A 16,903-nucleotide genomic window follows, 5' to 3' on the forward strand; every position below is an offset into this window, starting at 1 on the left:
AGTGAATTGAAGTGAAATCCAAACCCAAACAACATATGGGATTAGGATCGACAAGGTGATAATACCACATCGAACTGATGTAAAAACATATGCGCAAACAACAGACACAAGCCACATTGATAAATTTGTGGACAAATTTATCAACTTACAAGAAACAGGTTAAAGCATAAATTGACATCAAACATACAAGAAACGAAGGTGATTCAAGCGAAGTAAGCTGGCAATAATATTATTCAAGTAGTAGATGGTCTATCCATCACTAGTGTTACATTTACGGACTAGAATGCTCTTTGATTGGCCGAAGGAAGATTTGCAAACAGCTTACACTTCCGTTACGTAGCACTAGACTTGTGACTAAGATTAACTAACTGAAGAAAACTGTGCTGAAAGCTGTAAGGGCCACGAAGCATCGAGTATAAAACCTTTCAGATCAGAGGCCAAAGAACCCGAGCTCGCTAGCTCTCTCCTTCTCAAAGGTCTCAAAGTATTGATATATGATCGTAACAGCAAGCAGGATTCCGGTTCCAGAACCAATTGCGCCCATAAAATCTGCTAGAACAGTCAATGCACCAATGCACATGCCACCAAAAGCTGCTGCAGTTGGGATGTACCTGTTCAGTTCCTTCTGCAAATTTGATTCTCGATGGCCGGGCATTACCATTTGTTGTTCCTGTGTAAAACCAAGGTCAGGAACCAAGTTAGAACTCCAGAGACATGACATTAGACTTCAAAATTTTATACCGCTTCCAATTCTGAATTATCATCTATGTACAGTTGCTTAGATGGCTATAATGGCAGTAGCATCCATTTGTTGCTTAGATGTTGAGTGATTAGAGATCAAGTTTCACCAATGAGATTGAGTATCGGTATTCTAGAGACAGTTGCTCAAGTAATTAAAGCTCTACATAGAACAGGAGCAAAAACCAAAGAAACCTGATGTAGCTATCTTTTGGCAGTGAGAAAGGACAAAAATCAAAAGCATAGTCTGGTTGGTTCATATCCCCAAGTTAAATAGAAAAAGGAAAGTCAATTTGAGAAAAGTGGCAAGTTCTAAAACATAAAAGGATGATGAGAGTGATTGGATGAGCTTTTAGGCAGCAACAAAATTGAGTTTTATGGAGAATTGTTATCTAATGGATGACACTGCTACACAAAGCATCATGTTCAGAGAATTGTACTTGTTCAAGGGATAATGTTGGAAGAAGTTTATTGAGTATCAAGTGCAATTAATGACAAATATAGAAGCCCAAGTTAAGACAAGCATGATATTTGACAGATTGCACCAAAACTGAGCAACCACATGCAAGGGAATCAATAAATTGGCTACCCATCTCCATATCTGTTTAAAACAACAAAAGAAAGTGTACAATCCTGGACTGTCCAGAGCACACCCTGAAACAGTTTAGCTGCCGATCAGAAAATCAAACTAGATTGGACAAATTGATCCCTGATTGGAAGAAGCAACAGTGTGTTAGGACACAACTCCACATGGAAATGGACCTGGCCACAATGTCAATGACAATGAGATGTGACAATGAGCAGGCAACAGCAGTACTAGGCTAGCCCATATTGAGGTCTCTTCAGTCTAAATTCTGGTCCAACCATCCATGTCACATTACCATGACTCCTTCTATGACCCGTCCATCCATATTTTAAGAAGTTATCACACAACCTTTTGCAAGGTATATACCTATAATGAGCTCTACTATATATTTGTGTATTTAATTCATTGAAACTTGACGCTTGCCGAGATCATTCTGTCAATCCTCGTTACTTTTAACAGCAGTTGTGAACAATAATTCTTTGATGCAGTTTTAGGCTATTTAAATATTGATTTGATACCAGTTAACCCGAACTGGTACGAAATCACAAAACCAGATGATAAATCTACTTCGTGCAGTGTGTTACCACTGAGTAAAATAATAAAACCCATAATAGAAGTAGTGTACAGTGTGTTACCAATGTGTAAAACAATAAAAAAAACCATACTAGAAGTATTATAACAGGCCTCGAGCCATATGTTTTGATACTAGTACTTAGACAAACTGAAAAATACTGGTTGGTACGTAGTGGTCCAATTAGCATTTATGTACTTGGTTTCAGGTTCTTCAGCAGCTAGCTCATAAAGGATGTCAAGCAGTAAATGAATGTAATCGAAACATGATGTTGTAATTCTACCTTAAGCTGTTTGGCCACATCCCTTGCAGATGATCCAGAGACTTCTATCCAAGTTTTGGAGAAAAGTGCACAAGCTGAGAGCATGAAAACTATATAGAAAAGTGCATGGAATGGATTTGCTGCCATATCCGCCAAGCTGCATGATACGATATGATTCAAAAATAAAGACAAAAAAACATATTGCACAATATCAGATTGTGAGGAGGAGGGGTGTGTGTGTGTGTGTGTGTGTGTGTGGAGAGAGAGAGAGAGAGAGATTTAACCACCTTGATGGTGCTGTAATATAGTAAGCTATACCCCCTACAGGGATGGATTGACCAGAATACTCGGATTCCTTCCATTTACCCAGAAGATTTACAAGGAAATTTCCACTGTACCTCCTGTACAACAACTTTAGTTGACATCGAACAGGTTAGATTGAATAATAAGATATCCTACAGCTATATTATGAGAAGGTATACCTGGGAGATGAAGTACAGGTTGGAGACAAGAGCTGACTGCAAAATTATGGGCATATTAGAGGTGTAAAACAACTTGATAGGGTAAGAGCCTTGCTGTCCACGGGCATTCTTTGACCTCACAGGCAACACAACACGAAACCCTTGGAAATATATAACTATGAGAAAGACCAGAACTGTAGCAAGCAAGTTGGTCACATTTGGAAGATTTTGTCGGTAGAAAGCCTCACGAAGAGCACGAACTTTATCTGTACGAGTTATCAGTAGGTGGAATAAGGCGATCACAGCACCTTCAAATTCGGCACCACGCCCACTGTTGATGGTTGTTGGGCTAAATGCCTTCCAAATGATATTTTCACTGCAGAATGAGAAAATAAATAACAGGACCAGTAAATGAAGGTAACAAGGGAAAAGGTTCATGAACTTACCAGATATTGGTAGCAATGAACAAAGAAATACCAGATCCTAGACCATATCCTTTCTGGAGAAGTTCATCCAAACAGATGACAATGATGCCTGCGAAGAAAAGCTGAAGTATAATAAGAATAGCATTCCCAGTTCCTAGTTGACTGACACTGCCATACATCCCAGATAGAACATATGCAACTGCCTCTCCAATAGCAATTAGAATGCCGAGTAATTTTTGTGCACCATTTCTGGAAAAGAAAACAAAATTCATTATGGCAAGCATTTTTCTATGCACCACTTGGCTATCTTCAACTGCATTAATAATAATCTTGGAAAAGAACGGGATTTCTTACTTATAAAAGCAGCTGTAACCAATGCATCCTCTTATAGGATAGTCTAACACAGAAAGTTATGTCAAATTTGGTGATTACACATTCAATATTTATTATGCAATGTTGAAGCAAAGTACTTGAGTGTTCATCTAAAAGTAACACAACACAATCTACAAGGTTTCACCACTATTCTATGCAAATCCAAGTTGCAAAAGTTTCTAATAAGAGAAAATATTTACATAAGGAACACTTACAAAAGAGCACGATCCTCTCGTACACTGTTGTCGACTTCAATGATCTTGGAACCAACCAGAAGCTGCATCACCAATCCTGAAGTCACAATTGGAGTAATTCCAAGCTCCATAACGGTTCCACGATTTGATGCGAGAATAACACGCATCCAGTAAAAAGGATCTGCTCCCGTGGTTGAGTGTATGCCATAAAGTGGAAGTTGGCTGCAGACCAGAAATATAAAGAGCGAGATAACAGTGTAGATAACCTTTTCCCTGAATGGAATCTTACGATCAGCACTCTGAACTTCAGGCAAGAAAGCCAAAAATGGTCTAACTAGATGAAGCACTCTGAATCCTCCTGCCATTCTCCTGCAGCCTGACAACAGCAACTGATTACTGCATATCAGAATAAACAAAAGTGCAACACACAACACCCAAGACAACCATATTTCTTTTTTGCAATACAAAACCACTAATCAGAATATGGAGATAGAACACTGGTGGCACAAAATAGGAGAAAAGAATAAAATATGATTAAATAAGCAAGGACAGGATTCACCTCAGCAGATAAATAACTAAATCAAATTACAAGCGATAATTGCCTACTGTATCAGATATTTTGCCATCTGCAACTATGCTGTCTGTTATCTTTCGGTACAAATGAGAAAAACGACCAGAACATCTAGAAAATTGCTTCACTGACACCAACTTCTCTGCAACATCATTTGGCTAAGATGTAGCAAAAGGAATTCACGGATATATGTTTCAGTTCAAACACCATGCCCACTAACCAGTTTGTCCATGTTGTAACCAGCCTCTATTGTGTACTAGTAGTCTGCATCTGTGGGATTCATCCATGAAACACAGCATTCATTTATGAGCACAGATCTGTCTGCATATATACAATCCTGTGCGCATATATAGAAGTGCATCGGGAAGGGTTAATATGAGTAAAGAAAAAACATAAAACATGCAAGATTCAGCAAGTGCCAGGAAAAATAGTTCTCCGAGCAAACTCGAGATGATCTCAATCCACCAACCTATGAATCAAAGCCAACCAACACGAACATGCCAATGATTGTACACTTTCAGCAGGACTCAGCTGAAATTAGCTGACGCTCAGGTGGATCAATCAATCCAGCAGCCGACTTAACAGATCGACAATCCAATTCCGCAAAAATTAGCTAGGGTTGATCAGATCAGCCGAAACCTAAACAGAACGAGACTCATGACCATGTAGCGTGAACAGGACTTGCGATTCTCGTCCCCTGATAAGGATGGAGAAATACATCTCCACATCAGCCTATTACTAACTAAACCTTCGCAGCAGCCATCCTATCATACCGGCGACACCATAGATGGCCGTCAACCGACGAGATCGAGGAAGGACGAGAAGAGGGAGGTCGTGATTCTCCGGACATGGTTGTCAGGGTCGTTTCCCTTGAAACCACCGCCCAGGTCGCAATTTCCGATTCGAGGGACTTTTCGTCTCGGATCGCACGAATGCGATCGTCTGGAGAGAGATCGGTGAGAGATTGGTGACTACCTTGAAAATAAAGAGAGGAAGAAAAAGACTGCCGGCTGCGATGCTCGATCAGGAGAAAGGGAGAGGCGGGGGGCGGGGGGCGGGCTCGTAGCCGCGTTCGGGAGAGGAGATGGAGGCGCCGGAGGAAGACTGGATGATCGCAGAGGGAAGCTGCAGAATTTTTAGGGTTTGGGCGTTTAAAAGAGAGCAGTTTAATACGGACCGTCCGATGATATGTTGCTCTAATCAAACGGTGACAACATAGCGGCATACGTGGCCAACGGGTTATCTTGAAATAATGGGCTTCATTTTTTATAACAAAAAACATTTTTCTCAAACAATCTGATTCTAATAAATTCCATAAAGTCAATATACAAAACAATTCGCAGGGTAGCCAAAAATATTATATAATATAAATCAATAACAATTTATCAAAAACGAATAGATCTAAAATCCACCAACAAAAATATCCAATATGAATTTAATAACACAATCAATTCCCATGGATCGAGGGATTCATAGCCTCAATCGACGTCCTGTGCGTCGGTTCCTTCTCTTCTTTGATGGATTTGATGTGCCCAAGCCACGCCGAAGAAACACAAATCAATAAACAAAAACAGGATCAAGGAACAGCAGATGAATCTAAAGCCTAACTAAACAACTCTGCACAGACTGAGAAGTCATATAATATGGTTTCTTGCAGGTTGGGCTATCTAATCTGTGTGGAATTTTGATATATTATCAGTACACTCGCTAATAAGCTGATCATTTCCACTGGAATCACATAAATTAGCTTAGTAAATCATGGAGTTTTTTTTTCCTTCACACAACAAAATCCTCTTCTTAGACACTGGCAATGGTACCAACCATCAGCACAAAAATAACTGCAACTATACAAGTGTGGGGTGGTTTACACAGGATTGAGGAAGTTGGCTCTTGATTGGTTCCTTCTGTTTAGCCTAGGTTTTGAAGGGTATACACACATTATATATATTTAAGGAAACAAGACAACTTTTAAACTAAATAAATAGATGAAAGCAGAGTATCTGTGCGCATGGAAAAAGATCCACAAGTTTTCGAATTTAACATTCCTCAATGACTAATTAATCAGATGCTATAATATGACTCCAGAGACTTTACGATGTCCGTTTAACATATTTGGATAATAAGACTTGTAACTGAGAGATTTGACAAAATCTCACATTTAAAAAGTCTCTCCTTTTATTGTGCGTATAAAAACTAGGAAAAAACTTATGTACACAGGGTCTTTGATACCAAAAGATGTGTCATAGAATTGGCAACAAGGATGCTGGCATCATATGAGATTTTCAATTCCACGCAAACAAAGTATGATGATGCACAAGGAGATGATGACAACTTCTAATATCACATCATAATCCTGTAGCCTCTCCATTATCCAGTGAAAGATCCTCTGGCCCTACAACAACATTCAACAAGATTGAGTGATGATTGATGATTTATAAGAATGTCAAAACTAGTCCCAGAGAAACCGGTAGAAGAGAAGTCATTCAAGTTCTTCCATAACAGAGTTTTGCATCCATTATCAGTAAAATATTAAAAGCAACAACAACGATAAAAGTCATTCATCCATATGCATAAGCGTTATCATATAGACTTATATAATGTAATCCAACAATGAAATAAATAAATGGATGTAATATGAAGTATGAACACTTCAATTCTGATGTAGTGGACTACAAATTTAAAAAGTTGAAAAATCTCCATAATCCTTAACATTATCCATTTTAAGTGCTAGTAATATGATACAGTCTCTTAAGAATCTTCTTATATAGAGGAAATCGAGGTTTCTCCTGGCTACTTATTCCATTCACATAATTTATTTGTTTTTTTAATCTCCTGTCCATAAAAAAATATGCTGTTATATCCAATCGGTATAGGTCAGAGTTTTTTCAAGAGCATATGTCTATTGTCTTAGCATTAATGTCACCAGTGTCTCACAAACTGCCTCATAAAATTCTTGATTTCTGTCCACTAATTTAGTTTCAAATACAGCATGTTGCTCTCAGAAGCATGCTTCATCCTCCTTTCCAAGTTAAGGAGCATGCATCAGACTCCATCCCAAGATTACAGAGTTCCACAAACTAGAAAATTGCATTTACCCACTTATGGAATTTTTAAGAAGTATGTAGGAGGAGTTGACCAAACATGTTTCTGTCCTGCCTTCTTATTCTGCGCTCATGCTACTTTCATAAGGAGCAAATAGGAACATCAATGTCTGTACTATCTGCATAAATGATGAGAATGAACCCCCTAGAATTTAATCTCACAATGCCATCTTAAATGTGAATATCTTATTGTTCAAAGAGAAGAAAAAAGAAACTAGTCATCATTGGTTGAGCATTGATAGTTAAATTATCTACATGTGAGTCCTCGGGGAAGTGTAATGTCAATTGCCAATAATCTGTGACCATATTGACATGTCTACTGAACGCACATAGAACAATAGCAAAGTAGAGAAATTCACGTCCGACAAGAATCAATTGTCACAAATAGAATCGTGCGACCAAAAAAATCAAATACAGTGGAATATGATTGGAAGCATTTCCATGACCAAATTTAATAGATAAAAGCAGCAGCCATCAATTCAGGCACAGAAAGGAACCACAATTATATAGGTTCTGATAAACTTTAGGGATATGAACAACAGGTACTTAAGAACTTCATAAAAAGCTGTTCTATTGAAAATTAAGGAAGAGAATCATTATAATGTGAACAAAAAGTACTATGCTATAAACATTATAGTAAAAGATATCCAGACAATATGGAATGACGTAATTCCCAAAAAGACCTAGTTGTTTGCAGAAGAAAAGAATCCAAACCTCAAATAAGTAACTCTGATTAAAAGCAAGGTTCCTGTCAGCATGTTCAATGGAATAACGCAACATGTCCACTATGGCCAACTCAGTGTCAAACTCACTTGTGCCTGCATTCATGGTTTCCATTTAATTGCACAAAATCAAGTGCACACGTTATTTGTGTAGGAACAGTACATATCAGTTTGTGTCACCTGGGATGTCAAAGATTTGTTTAATCGGAGGAATTCCCAACAGCTCGCCCAAACGAGTACGGATAATAGCACGCTCACTAAGTGACAATTCATCTCCATGGGTGACCACAACAGCTGGCTTGTTATCTGCAAAATTATACACTTTAGAACTCTTACAAATTCATATTGAGGTTACAGGTACAAATAACATCTGAAATCCATACCTTTAAATGACAAGAATGGATAAGTGAATGTTTCAAAAAGAATTTCATTGTACTGGTCATCCTTCGCATCCATCGATTTCAAAACAGACAATCCATCAACAACAAATATGACAAAGTTCACTATCCTCCTCTTGCACGGGCTCAATAGGCCTTGTCGTCTCATAGACTTTATGTTCTTCCTCGTTACAAAATCATCTGAATCCCTGTCACAAGGAAGAAAGACATCCTAAAACTAGTATAAGAGCCATCTGCAGGTTTGTCAAAGTCACGGATTACAGAACAAAATGCAGAATCAAGAGGAACAAAACTTGTATTCATGGCGGTTATCATCAATTTCACAGCTCATTTGAGATTTTGGAATCTAAATTGGATCTTCCTAGACAATGAACTTCTTTTAGAGCATTCCTAGAGAATACATCTGAACTAATTCTAAAAAATGACAACTTTATAATAGGAATTAGAATGACAAGTATAATCGATACAGAAGATGCATTCAAAAACCACAATGTCACCTGATCACCATCTCTCCATGGCTGACACCACGGGTCATCCAACGTTGGAGCAATCGAAAGTTGTGCGGTAGGTTTGTGGATAAACTACGAGTATCATAAACGCAAAGCGACTTTGATTTCCTCGGAATCATGTATTCCTGCAGGAAGCAGGTCCCTCCAGTCGCTGACAAATTATCTGCAAGCATACAAGAATTCCAATCGTGACAAATTATCTGCAAGCTTCTACACTTTGCATCGTGAATCATATGGAGACAATGGAGAAATTGGGAAAAGAAGGGTGCTCACGGGACACCTGTGCCCTGTCGGGCGCCGAAAAATCATCGTCAAAGACCCTTGTAATCCTATTGACGAGGGTACTCTTTCCGGAGCCCCTCGGCCCAACCAGGAGAAGGGTTATGGCGTCGGGGACTTCGTAGTCGCCGGCCGTCGTGCCGCCGACCTCTTCGATCCAGTCTCCGGGCTTATGCCTAACGGAGATCAAAACCAACCAACCAATTAGTGCACATAATTCACCGAGTACGAGAGAAAAAAGGCAAACAAACATGCCTCAAGATAAGATCTTTGGCGTCTCGGAGGACACCGGCGCGCTCGTCGGAGTTGCGATAAGACCGCAGGACGTCGAAGTAAGCCTTGCACCATCGCCGATTGTCCCCAGCGGCGGATTCCTCTTCCGAGGTGTCGGTGATGGATTCCGTGATCCCGGAGGAGACGGAGAGTGGTAAATCGTCCGGATGGTAGTCAAAGATCGAGGACGAGGTGGAGGAAGTCTCGCCCTCGTCTGCCAGTTCTGCGGCAAGATCGAGATCAAGAAAAAACACGAATCGATCACGGAGGGTATGGTGAAGGACAAAGGAGTGAGATAGAAGTATACCAGGAGGAAGATGATCGGAGGGACGACTTCCGCCGCCCATGACTGCGACCGAGTTCTCGTCGGCTTGACCCAGAGCGAACGCTGGATAAGAGACGCCACCTCTTATAAAGGTACGGATGCTAAAAACAATATCCGTTAAGCTATTGAATTAGAAAAGAATCATTCAACCATGTGAATACAACCAATTGGATCGTACGTGGATTCGACTGTTAATTCAATTGGAAGAAGAATCACCTATACGTGCCAACAATTTCTCCCAAAACGTTTCTCTCATCCTATGTGGCTTTCTTGCATAAGGCCTATAGGTCAGATCCGTGGGGCCCATGTGACACGATCCGTGAGAGGACAAATATGATGAGAAAGCTCTTGATACAACACAGCGTATATACATTAGCAGTTAAAATCAATAAATAACGTAAATATTTTTTGTATCTTGATAGTGAAGGTTGATTTAGTTTGACTATAGATATCAAATCGGTCAAACAGTTAGAGATAAGTATCTACTAAACAAATCTTTTCTTACATTTAATGCATATATATATATATATATATATATATATATATATATATATATATATATATATATATATATATATATATATATATATATATATATATAAGTGTTTCGATCGTTGTTTCTATTGCAAGTATCATGATCTTTCCTTATTGTAATTTTATCTCTACATTTACTTTGAATACGAGGAATTTTAAATTGTTCTAGCCTTACATTTGATATATCTCCTGTTTAGACGTAACAATTCGAATCTGTGCAACTTCTGAGATTCTGACATTTTGATACCGAGCTACCTATAAGTCTTTGTTGGAATGTTCGATTTGTTCAAAACTGATTTCATTGAAAACTAGACTCGAAGTTCTTTCTTTTGATGTATGGATTGAAATATTTAGAGTCCAAACACTTGCCCTGTTGAATCTGACCTTATGAATTCTACCAAACATAGATTTTGTTCTCCGACGCTTGTTTACCAAATTATTTGTAACTTTTTATTGGACAGTTCAATTCATATGAAGCTTGTTTTATCTGAAAGTAGATTGAAATATCATTCCAATGATATATTTCTAAGTAAATTGGAACACGATTGATAGTTTGAATCATTTATTCAATGTGCCTCTTGAATTCTACCAGAAATCGAGCTTTGATCGATTTCGCATATTCTGGTTTCATTCCTTTGGAAATTGATATCCTTTAGCTTTTTATTCAATTGAGCTTTATATTACTACTTTGAATTCTTGTATGCTCTTGTCCTTCAAATTATTTGCATTCTTGAAAACTATTGTGTAACATTTATGCTATATCGTATTGACTCATATAGGCACATGTATATCTCATTGTTTTTCATTTGCTTTCAATATGTGCATATTCCAATTTCATTCCTTTATACATTGAATTTATCTAACCTTATTATTTGAATTAAGTTATATGTGATTGCTTGGAATCCTTGAATGCTCTTGCTTTCATTTCTTTTTAAATCTGAATACAATTGTGAAAGATTATTGTTTACTTCGTATTGACTCGTAAAGGCACATGTAGGGGGGTGAATTAGTGCAGCGGATTAAAACTTCGGTTTTAGAAAATCTTTCGTATGATAAGAACGAAACTTGAAAAGCTTAACTTGAAAGCGTATTCTTAAAGTTGCGCAGCAAAGGTAATAAGGAACTAAAGCATATAAGAAGGTTTGCAGTAATGTAAATAGCAATAATGAAATGCAAACCAAAGATCACGTCGATTTTAGAGTGGTTCAGTCAAATGACCTACATCCACTTGCGAGGCCCCTCTTCGATGAGGATCCCACCTTCCACTAGCAAATCTCTTGAAATGGAAGGGCAAATACCCCTCTTACAACCTTTTACAAGCAGTTCAACCTCTTACAAATTTTCAGCAAGAAAGGAGGAGAACTTTCTAGCAAAATTAAAAACAAGACTTACTAAGACTTTCTAAGACTTTTCTCTCAATCAATTGCTTCTCAAAAGTTGTGCTCTCAGTTGAGACTTGAGGGGTATTTATAGGCCTCAAGAAGATTCAAATTTGGGCTCCAAAAAATTTGAATTCTCTTATGTTCCTGATGCTGGCGGTGCCACCGCCCAGCCAAGCGGTGCCACCGCCCAACTCTCGGGTGCTGGGCGGTGCCACCGCCTAGCTCTCGGGTGCTAGGCGGTGCCACCGCCAAATCTGGCGGTGCCACTGCCTACACTATTTCAGCTCACTGGTTGGGCTCCAAAATTGGCCCAAACCAGTCCGAACTAGAGCCCAATTGGCCCCTACTTGGTTTATAGGATTAACACCTAATCCTAACCCTAAGTAATGTACTAACTATGAATTTAAAGACATTTTCTAAGCTATTATAAAGTTCGTAAGTCAAGACTTCTTCCAGCGAGCTTCCGACGAACTTCCGATGGTTTTCCGATAAACTCTCGGAAACCATTCTACGGACTCCCGGCAAGCTCCTAGACTTCACGATTTGATCTTGACGAGTTGCAACGAGCTTCTTTGGCAAGCTCCGATCTTTCTCGACGAGCTCCATGAACTTCCAACGAACCTTTCGGCAAGCTTCCGAAAAACCCTTCGGCAAGCTCCCTACTCATTCTTGGCTAGTTCCTGCAGCATTCCCGACGAATCTTCGGACTTCCGTCGAACTCTCGAACTCGCAATGAATCCTTTGTGCTTGACTCCGACACTTTGTTTTGCTTTATGTCTTTGTCGTTATCGTAGTTAATCCTGCACACAGAAGCTAAAACTCTACTCAGATCTAGACAATTATTACAACACGAATTGACATTCTGTTGCCCGACACGTCATTGGTTGGCGCTTCGTCCGATTCTTCAGCGCATCGTCCTCTCTTACGGCTTGTTGCCCAATCGGCGGTTGACCTTCGCAACCCCGATATCCTTAGTGCAATTCCGCTCTCCTTGGCCCGATGCCCAACTTCCGAAGTGTTCAGCCATCCAATATCCTGACGTGATCTCTTCCGACGCAACGTCAATTCCTCCTACGTTAACTATCTAATCATAATCGAGTAGACCTGCATCACTCAAAATGTAGTTTAAATTATAAATACATATCAAGTGGTTTCATCATCAAAATACGAGATTCAACATGTTGTTCCGCGTGTGCTTCCGATATGTGTTATTTATTGTTCATACTGCCCTTTTGTACTATGATGTTTGTGGGATATGTGAACTTTTGCCAAAAATGGTAAAGGGAGTTATGCATAGAGCCTGCGATGCTCTGCCAGCCCCCTCCGACTTCACCTAGACGTGGGTGGATGGAGCTCATAGACGTGGGAGACTTCTGTTTGGTGGTCATTCAGAAATGGATGAATCATATTCGGTCTGTGGTCCCACTATACCTTATGTATGTTTGATATGATATCTAGAGCTCTAGTTATGTTTTTCTATACATGCTTTGGATAAGAATGATATGAATGCAACGTTAAATTCGATGTTTGAGCTTTTGTTTCGTATTTGTTCTTTGATATGCTCTGAAATGGTTCATATGCCATTGATATGCTTTGAAATATTTCACATACCATTGATATGTTCCGAAATGTTTCATTTGTTATTGATATGCTCCGAAACATTTCATACCCCATTGATATGCTCCGAAATGTTTCATCTATTATTATTACGCTTTGAAATGTTCCATGTCATTGATATGCTCCGAAACATTTCATTCATCATTGATATGCTCCGAAACATTTCATACGCCATTGATATGCTTCGAAATGCTTCATCTGCTACTGTCTCAAATTATTATCCATAATATCCTTTTATACTCTAGTGTTTGTGGGATTATTTGGACCTTTGCTAGAAATTGTAAAGGGTATGTGCTTAGAGCCTACGATGCTCTAGATTATGTTTGGTGGTCATTCAGAAATGGATGGACCATATTATGTTTGGAATCCCACTTCATCCTTTATCTGTTTCATCTGTTATTGTTACGCTTCGAAATATTCCATATGTCATTGATATGCTCCGGAACATTTCATACGCTATTGATATGCTCCAATTACTTTATGCTCCATTTGCTATAAATTAATATATTCTGAAATGTCCTATTTGTCATTGATATGCTTCGGCACATCTCATACGCTATTGATATGCTCCAATTACTCTATGCTCCATTTGCTATAAACTGATATGTTCTAAAATGTCTTATTTGCAATTGATATACTCCGAAACATCTCGTATGCTGTTGATATACTCCAATTACTCTATGCTCTATTTGTTATGAACCAAATATGTTATGAATGAAATGATATTTGCGATTCTCTATCTAATGAGAGGATATCCTTGAATCTCTTGGATTTTGTCTTGCATTGTGATATCTTGTTTGTTTGAAACTGTCATTTCTCGTGCTAGATATGCTTTGTCACTTACTGAGCTGTTTTTAACTCACTCCGTTATTATATAAATCTTTCAGGTCAGCTTATCACTTTTTGAGATGTTTGAATTGGGCTGAGACAGTGGAGAGCTATTCAGAATTATGGGCAAATCTTGTTGGTTATTATGTTATTGTTGTATAAGCATATTTTTATCTAATGAAATGTTATCGATGAATCGAAATAAATATACTTTGTAAAAATATTAGACGATATCTCTTATATGAAATTATATATATATATATATATATATATATATATATATATATATATATATATATATATATATATATATATATATAGTTCTCCATCCAACTCAACAAGCTAAATTATGTGATGCAACCAAATCAAACGGTGGATCAATAAGAAAACTATCTTACAAGGATGCAAAATTCCAATGATAAGTATAGTTTCTTCCTCCATCTGCACCAGCCATGGCAGCAGTTTGAGATGGAAGAGTGCACGAGTTTGGAACTTTTCGATACAGAATCCTAACCATCTTTTGCCAGAAACACCACCATGTTTCTCTTCTTCTCTTCCCTTTGTGGCCTTTGGATTCAAGTTTCAACCATTGGAATGAAACATGAACTGTAGCCTTTTATTCTAAGAAAGAAGGAGAGAAAGAAAGAAGAGGCAAACAAAAAAGAAAAAACATCATTACATTGTATCTGTACTTCCAAACTCTCACAAGACTGAGTAGTTGTGCAACAAGAGAACTCAAATCTTGAACTCAAATGTAAATAATATCATCTTGCTCATCAGAATCATGGCCATCACACTCTCCAATCCTTTTCGAGGAGCTGCTTTGCTTAACTCTGTGGAATGAAAACACAAGTCACCAATTTGTGATTCAGTGGAAGTCTTTAAAATCATCTTATGTGATCTTCTAGTAAACATCAATCTATTTGCGCCCCAAAATTCTTGGATCAGTGAAAATAAGTGAGGAGAGTAAGAAGACCAGGAAAAGAAGGGAATGAGGTGTTCATTCTCCATGAGCACTAATTCAATCTCAATTGAATAATTTAATTATTCTTAGTCAAACAGTGAAAGAAATTTCAAAAAGAAAAATAAAGCTCTCTACAAAAGTGTGTGACATTAAATTATAAATATAACATCAAAAAGATAATATTTACCTCAAGAAAATAAGAAGAAACAATTCTATTTATAGAACACCATGTAGCTCTATAAAGCATCGAGCATTCTTAACATTATTCTCGATGAACATATTTAATCTCACATCGGTTTGGATTAAAGAAACCAATATTTAACAAAGAACCGAGGATAATTTCCTTTTCATAGATATCTTTTGAGGTCTATTTCAAATGAACAAAATTATAGAACATATAATTCATCATAGTTTGAAAAGGCTTGCACCGATGATGATCAATCAGTATGACATGCAATATTATTTATGTATATCAACAGCTAAATTGAAAATTAGTGTGGGCTATCATAGATGTTGAATGTTATTGTGTTGTACCATTCGTAGGGGATGGAGCCGCTAATGTTGCTAGAGCTTGAGGTGACAATGCGGTTTTAACATCATCATCTGCACACAGAAAACGCAAAAGTAAATAGCAAGTTGGTGCTGCATGTCATGAATAAGATGTAATAGTAATCCTATATTATGTATACAGATATAGCTAATATTCATCACCAATCGAGGCTTAATACATGAGTCCAAACAGTCAGATATCGTCGAAATGAGCTGATAGAATTTGTCATGTTGGTACCAAATCATAGCAAGAACATTCTCCTAATATTTTCCTTAACAACATGCAGCTACGACCGTAACGAGATAAATATGGTGCAATACAAATATATTATCTTTTTATTGCATTTGATACTCTTCACCAAAGTCAAACATTTATCGATCAATATTAAAGAGGCCTCACTCGATATGGCCTCCTTCTTGGAAAGAGTTTTTTTTGGTTTTTTGGAGTTTAGAATTTTGAAAACAAATTTTCTCGAGAAAACTAGTCTCATCGGATCAATTTATTGAGGCTAAAAGAGTGAAATAGCAAATCTCAGAGAGAGAGAGAGCTAATTCGTATAAATTATATGGAAATCGACGATTCATTTGATGCGTAAGAGAAATTTCATGAAAAAGCTTCATTTCAGCCATTGTATTCTCAAATGAGGTTATGATTCAATGGAGATTGTCGTTTGTTTTCTCCTGTATTGTATTTGGACGGTGCACGGGGGGTCGGCCAAAACATGAGGTAAAGGAAGCCGAGGAAGATAGAAAGAGAGAGAGAGGAGATGGATCACCATCAATGTACTTGCTGCAGTAGTTCGCGGCAACGCTGATGCCGCATCTGATGGTGAGGTCGAATATCTGCTCTTGCGTGACGTTGAAGCTGTGCAGGAGTTCTTCGTTGAAGAAGAGGGAACACATACAGATGGAGTTGTGCTCGAACAAGTACGCCATGGGCGAACAGCACGCAGAGGAGGCGACCGGTTGTTGTAAATTCTCCTGGCATGCTATCAGGTTCTCCAGGCAGGGGAGGATGATGGTCACGTCCCCATCGACGATCCCATCCTCACCGCAGACCGCGGCAGGGGCGCACCACCAGAGGATGATGGCACCCAAGGCGATGAGATTTCGGGCGGCCATGGCGCAGTATCGCGAGGAGGACGAGGGCGGGCGGCCATTTGATGGGCGAGTGTGCGTGAGGAGGATAGAGGAGTCGATGAAGGATTCCTATTCTGAGACGTCGAGCTCAGGCTGGTCGTC

At 38.6% G+C, this 16,903-nt stretch overlaps 3 protein-coding genes across 4 annotated transcripts; all 3 read right to left on the reverse strand.

Moving 5' to 3' along the window:
• Positions 1 to 202: 202 nt before the first annotated feature.
• On the reverse strand, positions 203 to 5,300 carry LOC103991311 (uncharacterized). The gene is made up of 7 exons (XM_009410718.3): positions 5,156 to 5,300; positions 3,631 to 3,985; positions 3,065 to 3,292; positions 2,640 to 2,994; positions 2,445 to 2,569; positions 2,179 to 2,314; positions 203 to 670 (listed from the first exon to the last, which is right to left on the reverse strand). The coding sequence occupies exons 2-7, from the start codon at positions 3,972 to 3,974 to the stop codon at positions 431 to 433; spliced, it is 1,428 nt and encodes a 475-aa protein (XP_009408993.1). The 5' UTR covers positions 3,975 to 3,985; positions 5,156 to 5,300; the 3' UTR covers positions 203 to 430.
• Positions 5,301 to 6,230: 930 nt separating this feature from the next.
• LOC135654363 (uncharacterized) lies at positions 6,231 to 9,922 on the reverse strand. 2 transcript variants are annotated; one of them, XM_065175591.1, is made up of 8 exons: positions 9,770 to 9,922; positions 9,445 to 9,685; positions 9,184 to 9,365; positions 8,899 to 9,073; positions 8,387 to 8,589; positions 8,184 to 8,309; positions 7,996 to 8,099; positions 6,231 to 6,572 (listed from the first exon to the last, which is right to left on the reverse strand). In XM_065175591.1, the coding sequence occupies exons 1-8, from the start codon at positions 9,807 to 9,809 to the stop codon at positions 6,450 to 6,452; spliced, it is 1,194 nt and encodes a 397-aa protein (XP_065031663.1). In that variant the 5' UTR covers positions 9,810 to 9,922; the 3' UTR covers positions 6,231 to 6,449. The 2 variants fall into 2 exon arrangements, with proteins under 2 accessions (XP_065031663.1, XP_065031664.1); XM_065175592.1 differs by having other exon boundaries at positions 9,445 to 9,676; positions 9,770 to 9,899.
• A 5,710-nt stretch (positions 9,923 to 15,632) lies between these two features.
• LOC135654375 (non-specific lipid transfer protein GPI-anchored 9-like) lies at positions 15,633 to 16,783 on the reverse strand. Its single transcript, XM_065175610.1, has 2 exons — positions 16,438 to 16,783; positions 15,633 to 15,715 (listed from the first exon to the last, which is right to left on the reverse strand). Exons 1-2 carry the CDS (start codon positions 16,781 to 16,783, stop codon positions 15,633 to 15,635), a joined length of 429 nt encoding a protein of 142 aa, XP_065031682.1.
• Positions 16,784 to 16,903: the final 120 nt, after the last annotated feature.

The sequence above is a fragment of the Musa acuminata genome, unplaced genomic scaffold, assembly GCF_036884655.1.
Source record: "Musa acuminata AAA Group cultivar baxijiao unplaced genomic scaffold, Cavendish_Baxijiao_AAA HiC_scaffold_61, whole genome shotgun sequence".
NCBI classification, from domain to species: domain Eukaryota; kingdom Viridiplantae; phylum Streptophyta; class Magnoliopsida; order Zingiberales; family Musaceae; genus Musa; species Musa acuminata.

Excerpts from the sequence above, each read along its gene's own strand:
- LOC135654375 (XM_065175610.1), bottom strand. The coding sequence starts at position 16,783 with ATGGCCGCCCGAAATCTCATCGCCTTGGGTGCCATCATCCTCTGGTGG. Across the intron at positions 15,716-16,437 it reads CTGCAGCAAGTACATTGATG|ATGATGATGTTAAAACCGCA; the intron begins GTGATCCATCTC and ends TTCTGTGTGCAG.
- LOC103991311 (XM_009410718.3), bottom strand. The coding sequence starts at position 3,974 with ATGGCAGGAGGATTCAGAGTGCTTCATCTAGTTAGACCATTTTTGGCT. Across the intron at positions 3,293-3,630 it reads CGAGAGGATCGTGCTCTTTT|AAATGGTGCACAAAAATTAC; the intron begins GTAAGTGTTCCT and ends TTTCTTTTCCAG. Across the intron at positions 2,995-3,064 it reads TTCATTGCTACCAATATCTG|TGAAAATATCATTTGGAAGG; the intron begins GTAAGTTCATGA and ends CTCATTCTGCAG.
- LOC135654363 (XM_065175591.1), bottom strand. The coding sequence starts at position 9,809 with ATGGGCGGCGGAAGTCGTCCCTCCGATCATCTTCCTCCTG. Across the intron at positions 9,686-9,769 it reads CTCCGATCATCTTCCTCCTG|AACTGGCAGACGAGGGCGAG; the intron begins GTATACTTCTAT and ends ATCTTGCCGCAG. Across the intron at positions 8,100-8,183 it reads ACAAATCTTTGACATCCCAG|GCACAAGTGAGTTTGACACT; the intron begins GTGACACAAACT and ends CCATGAATGCAG.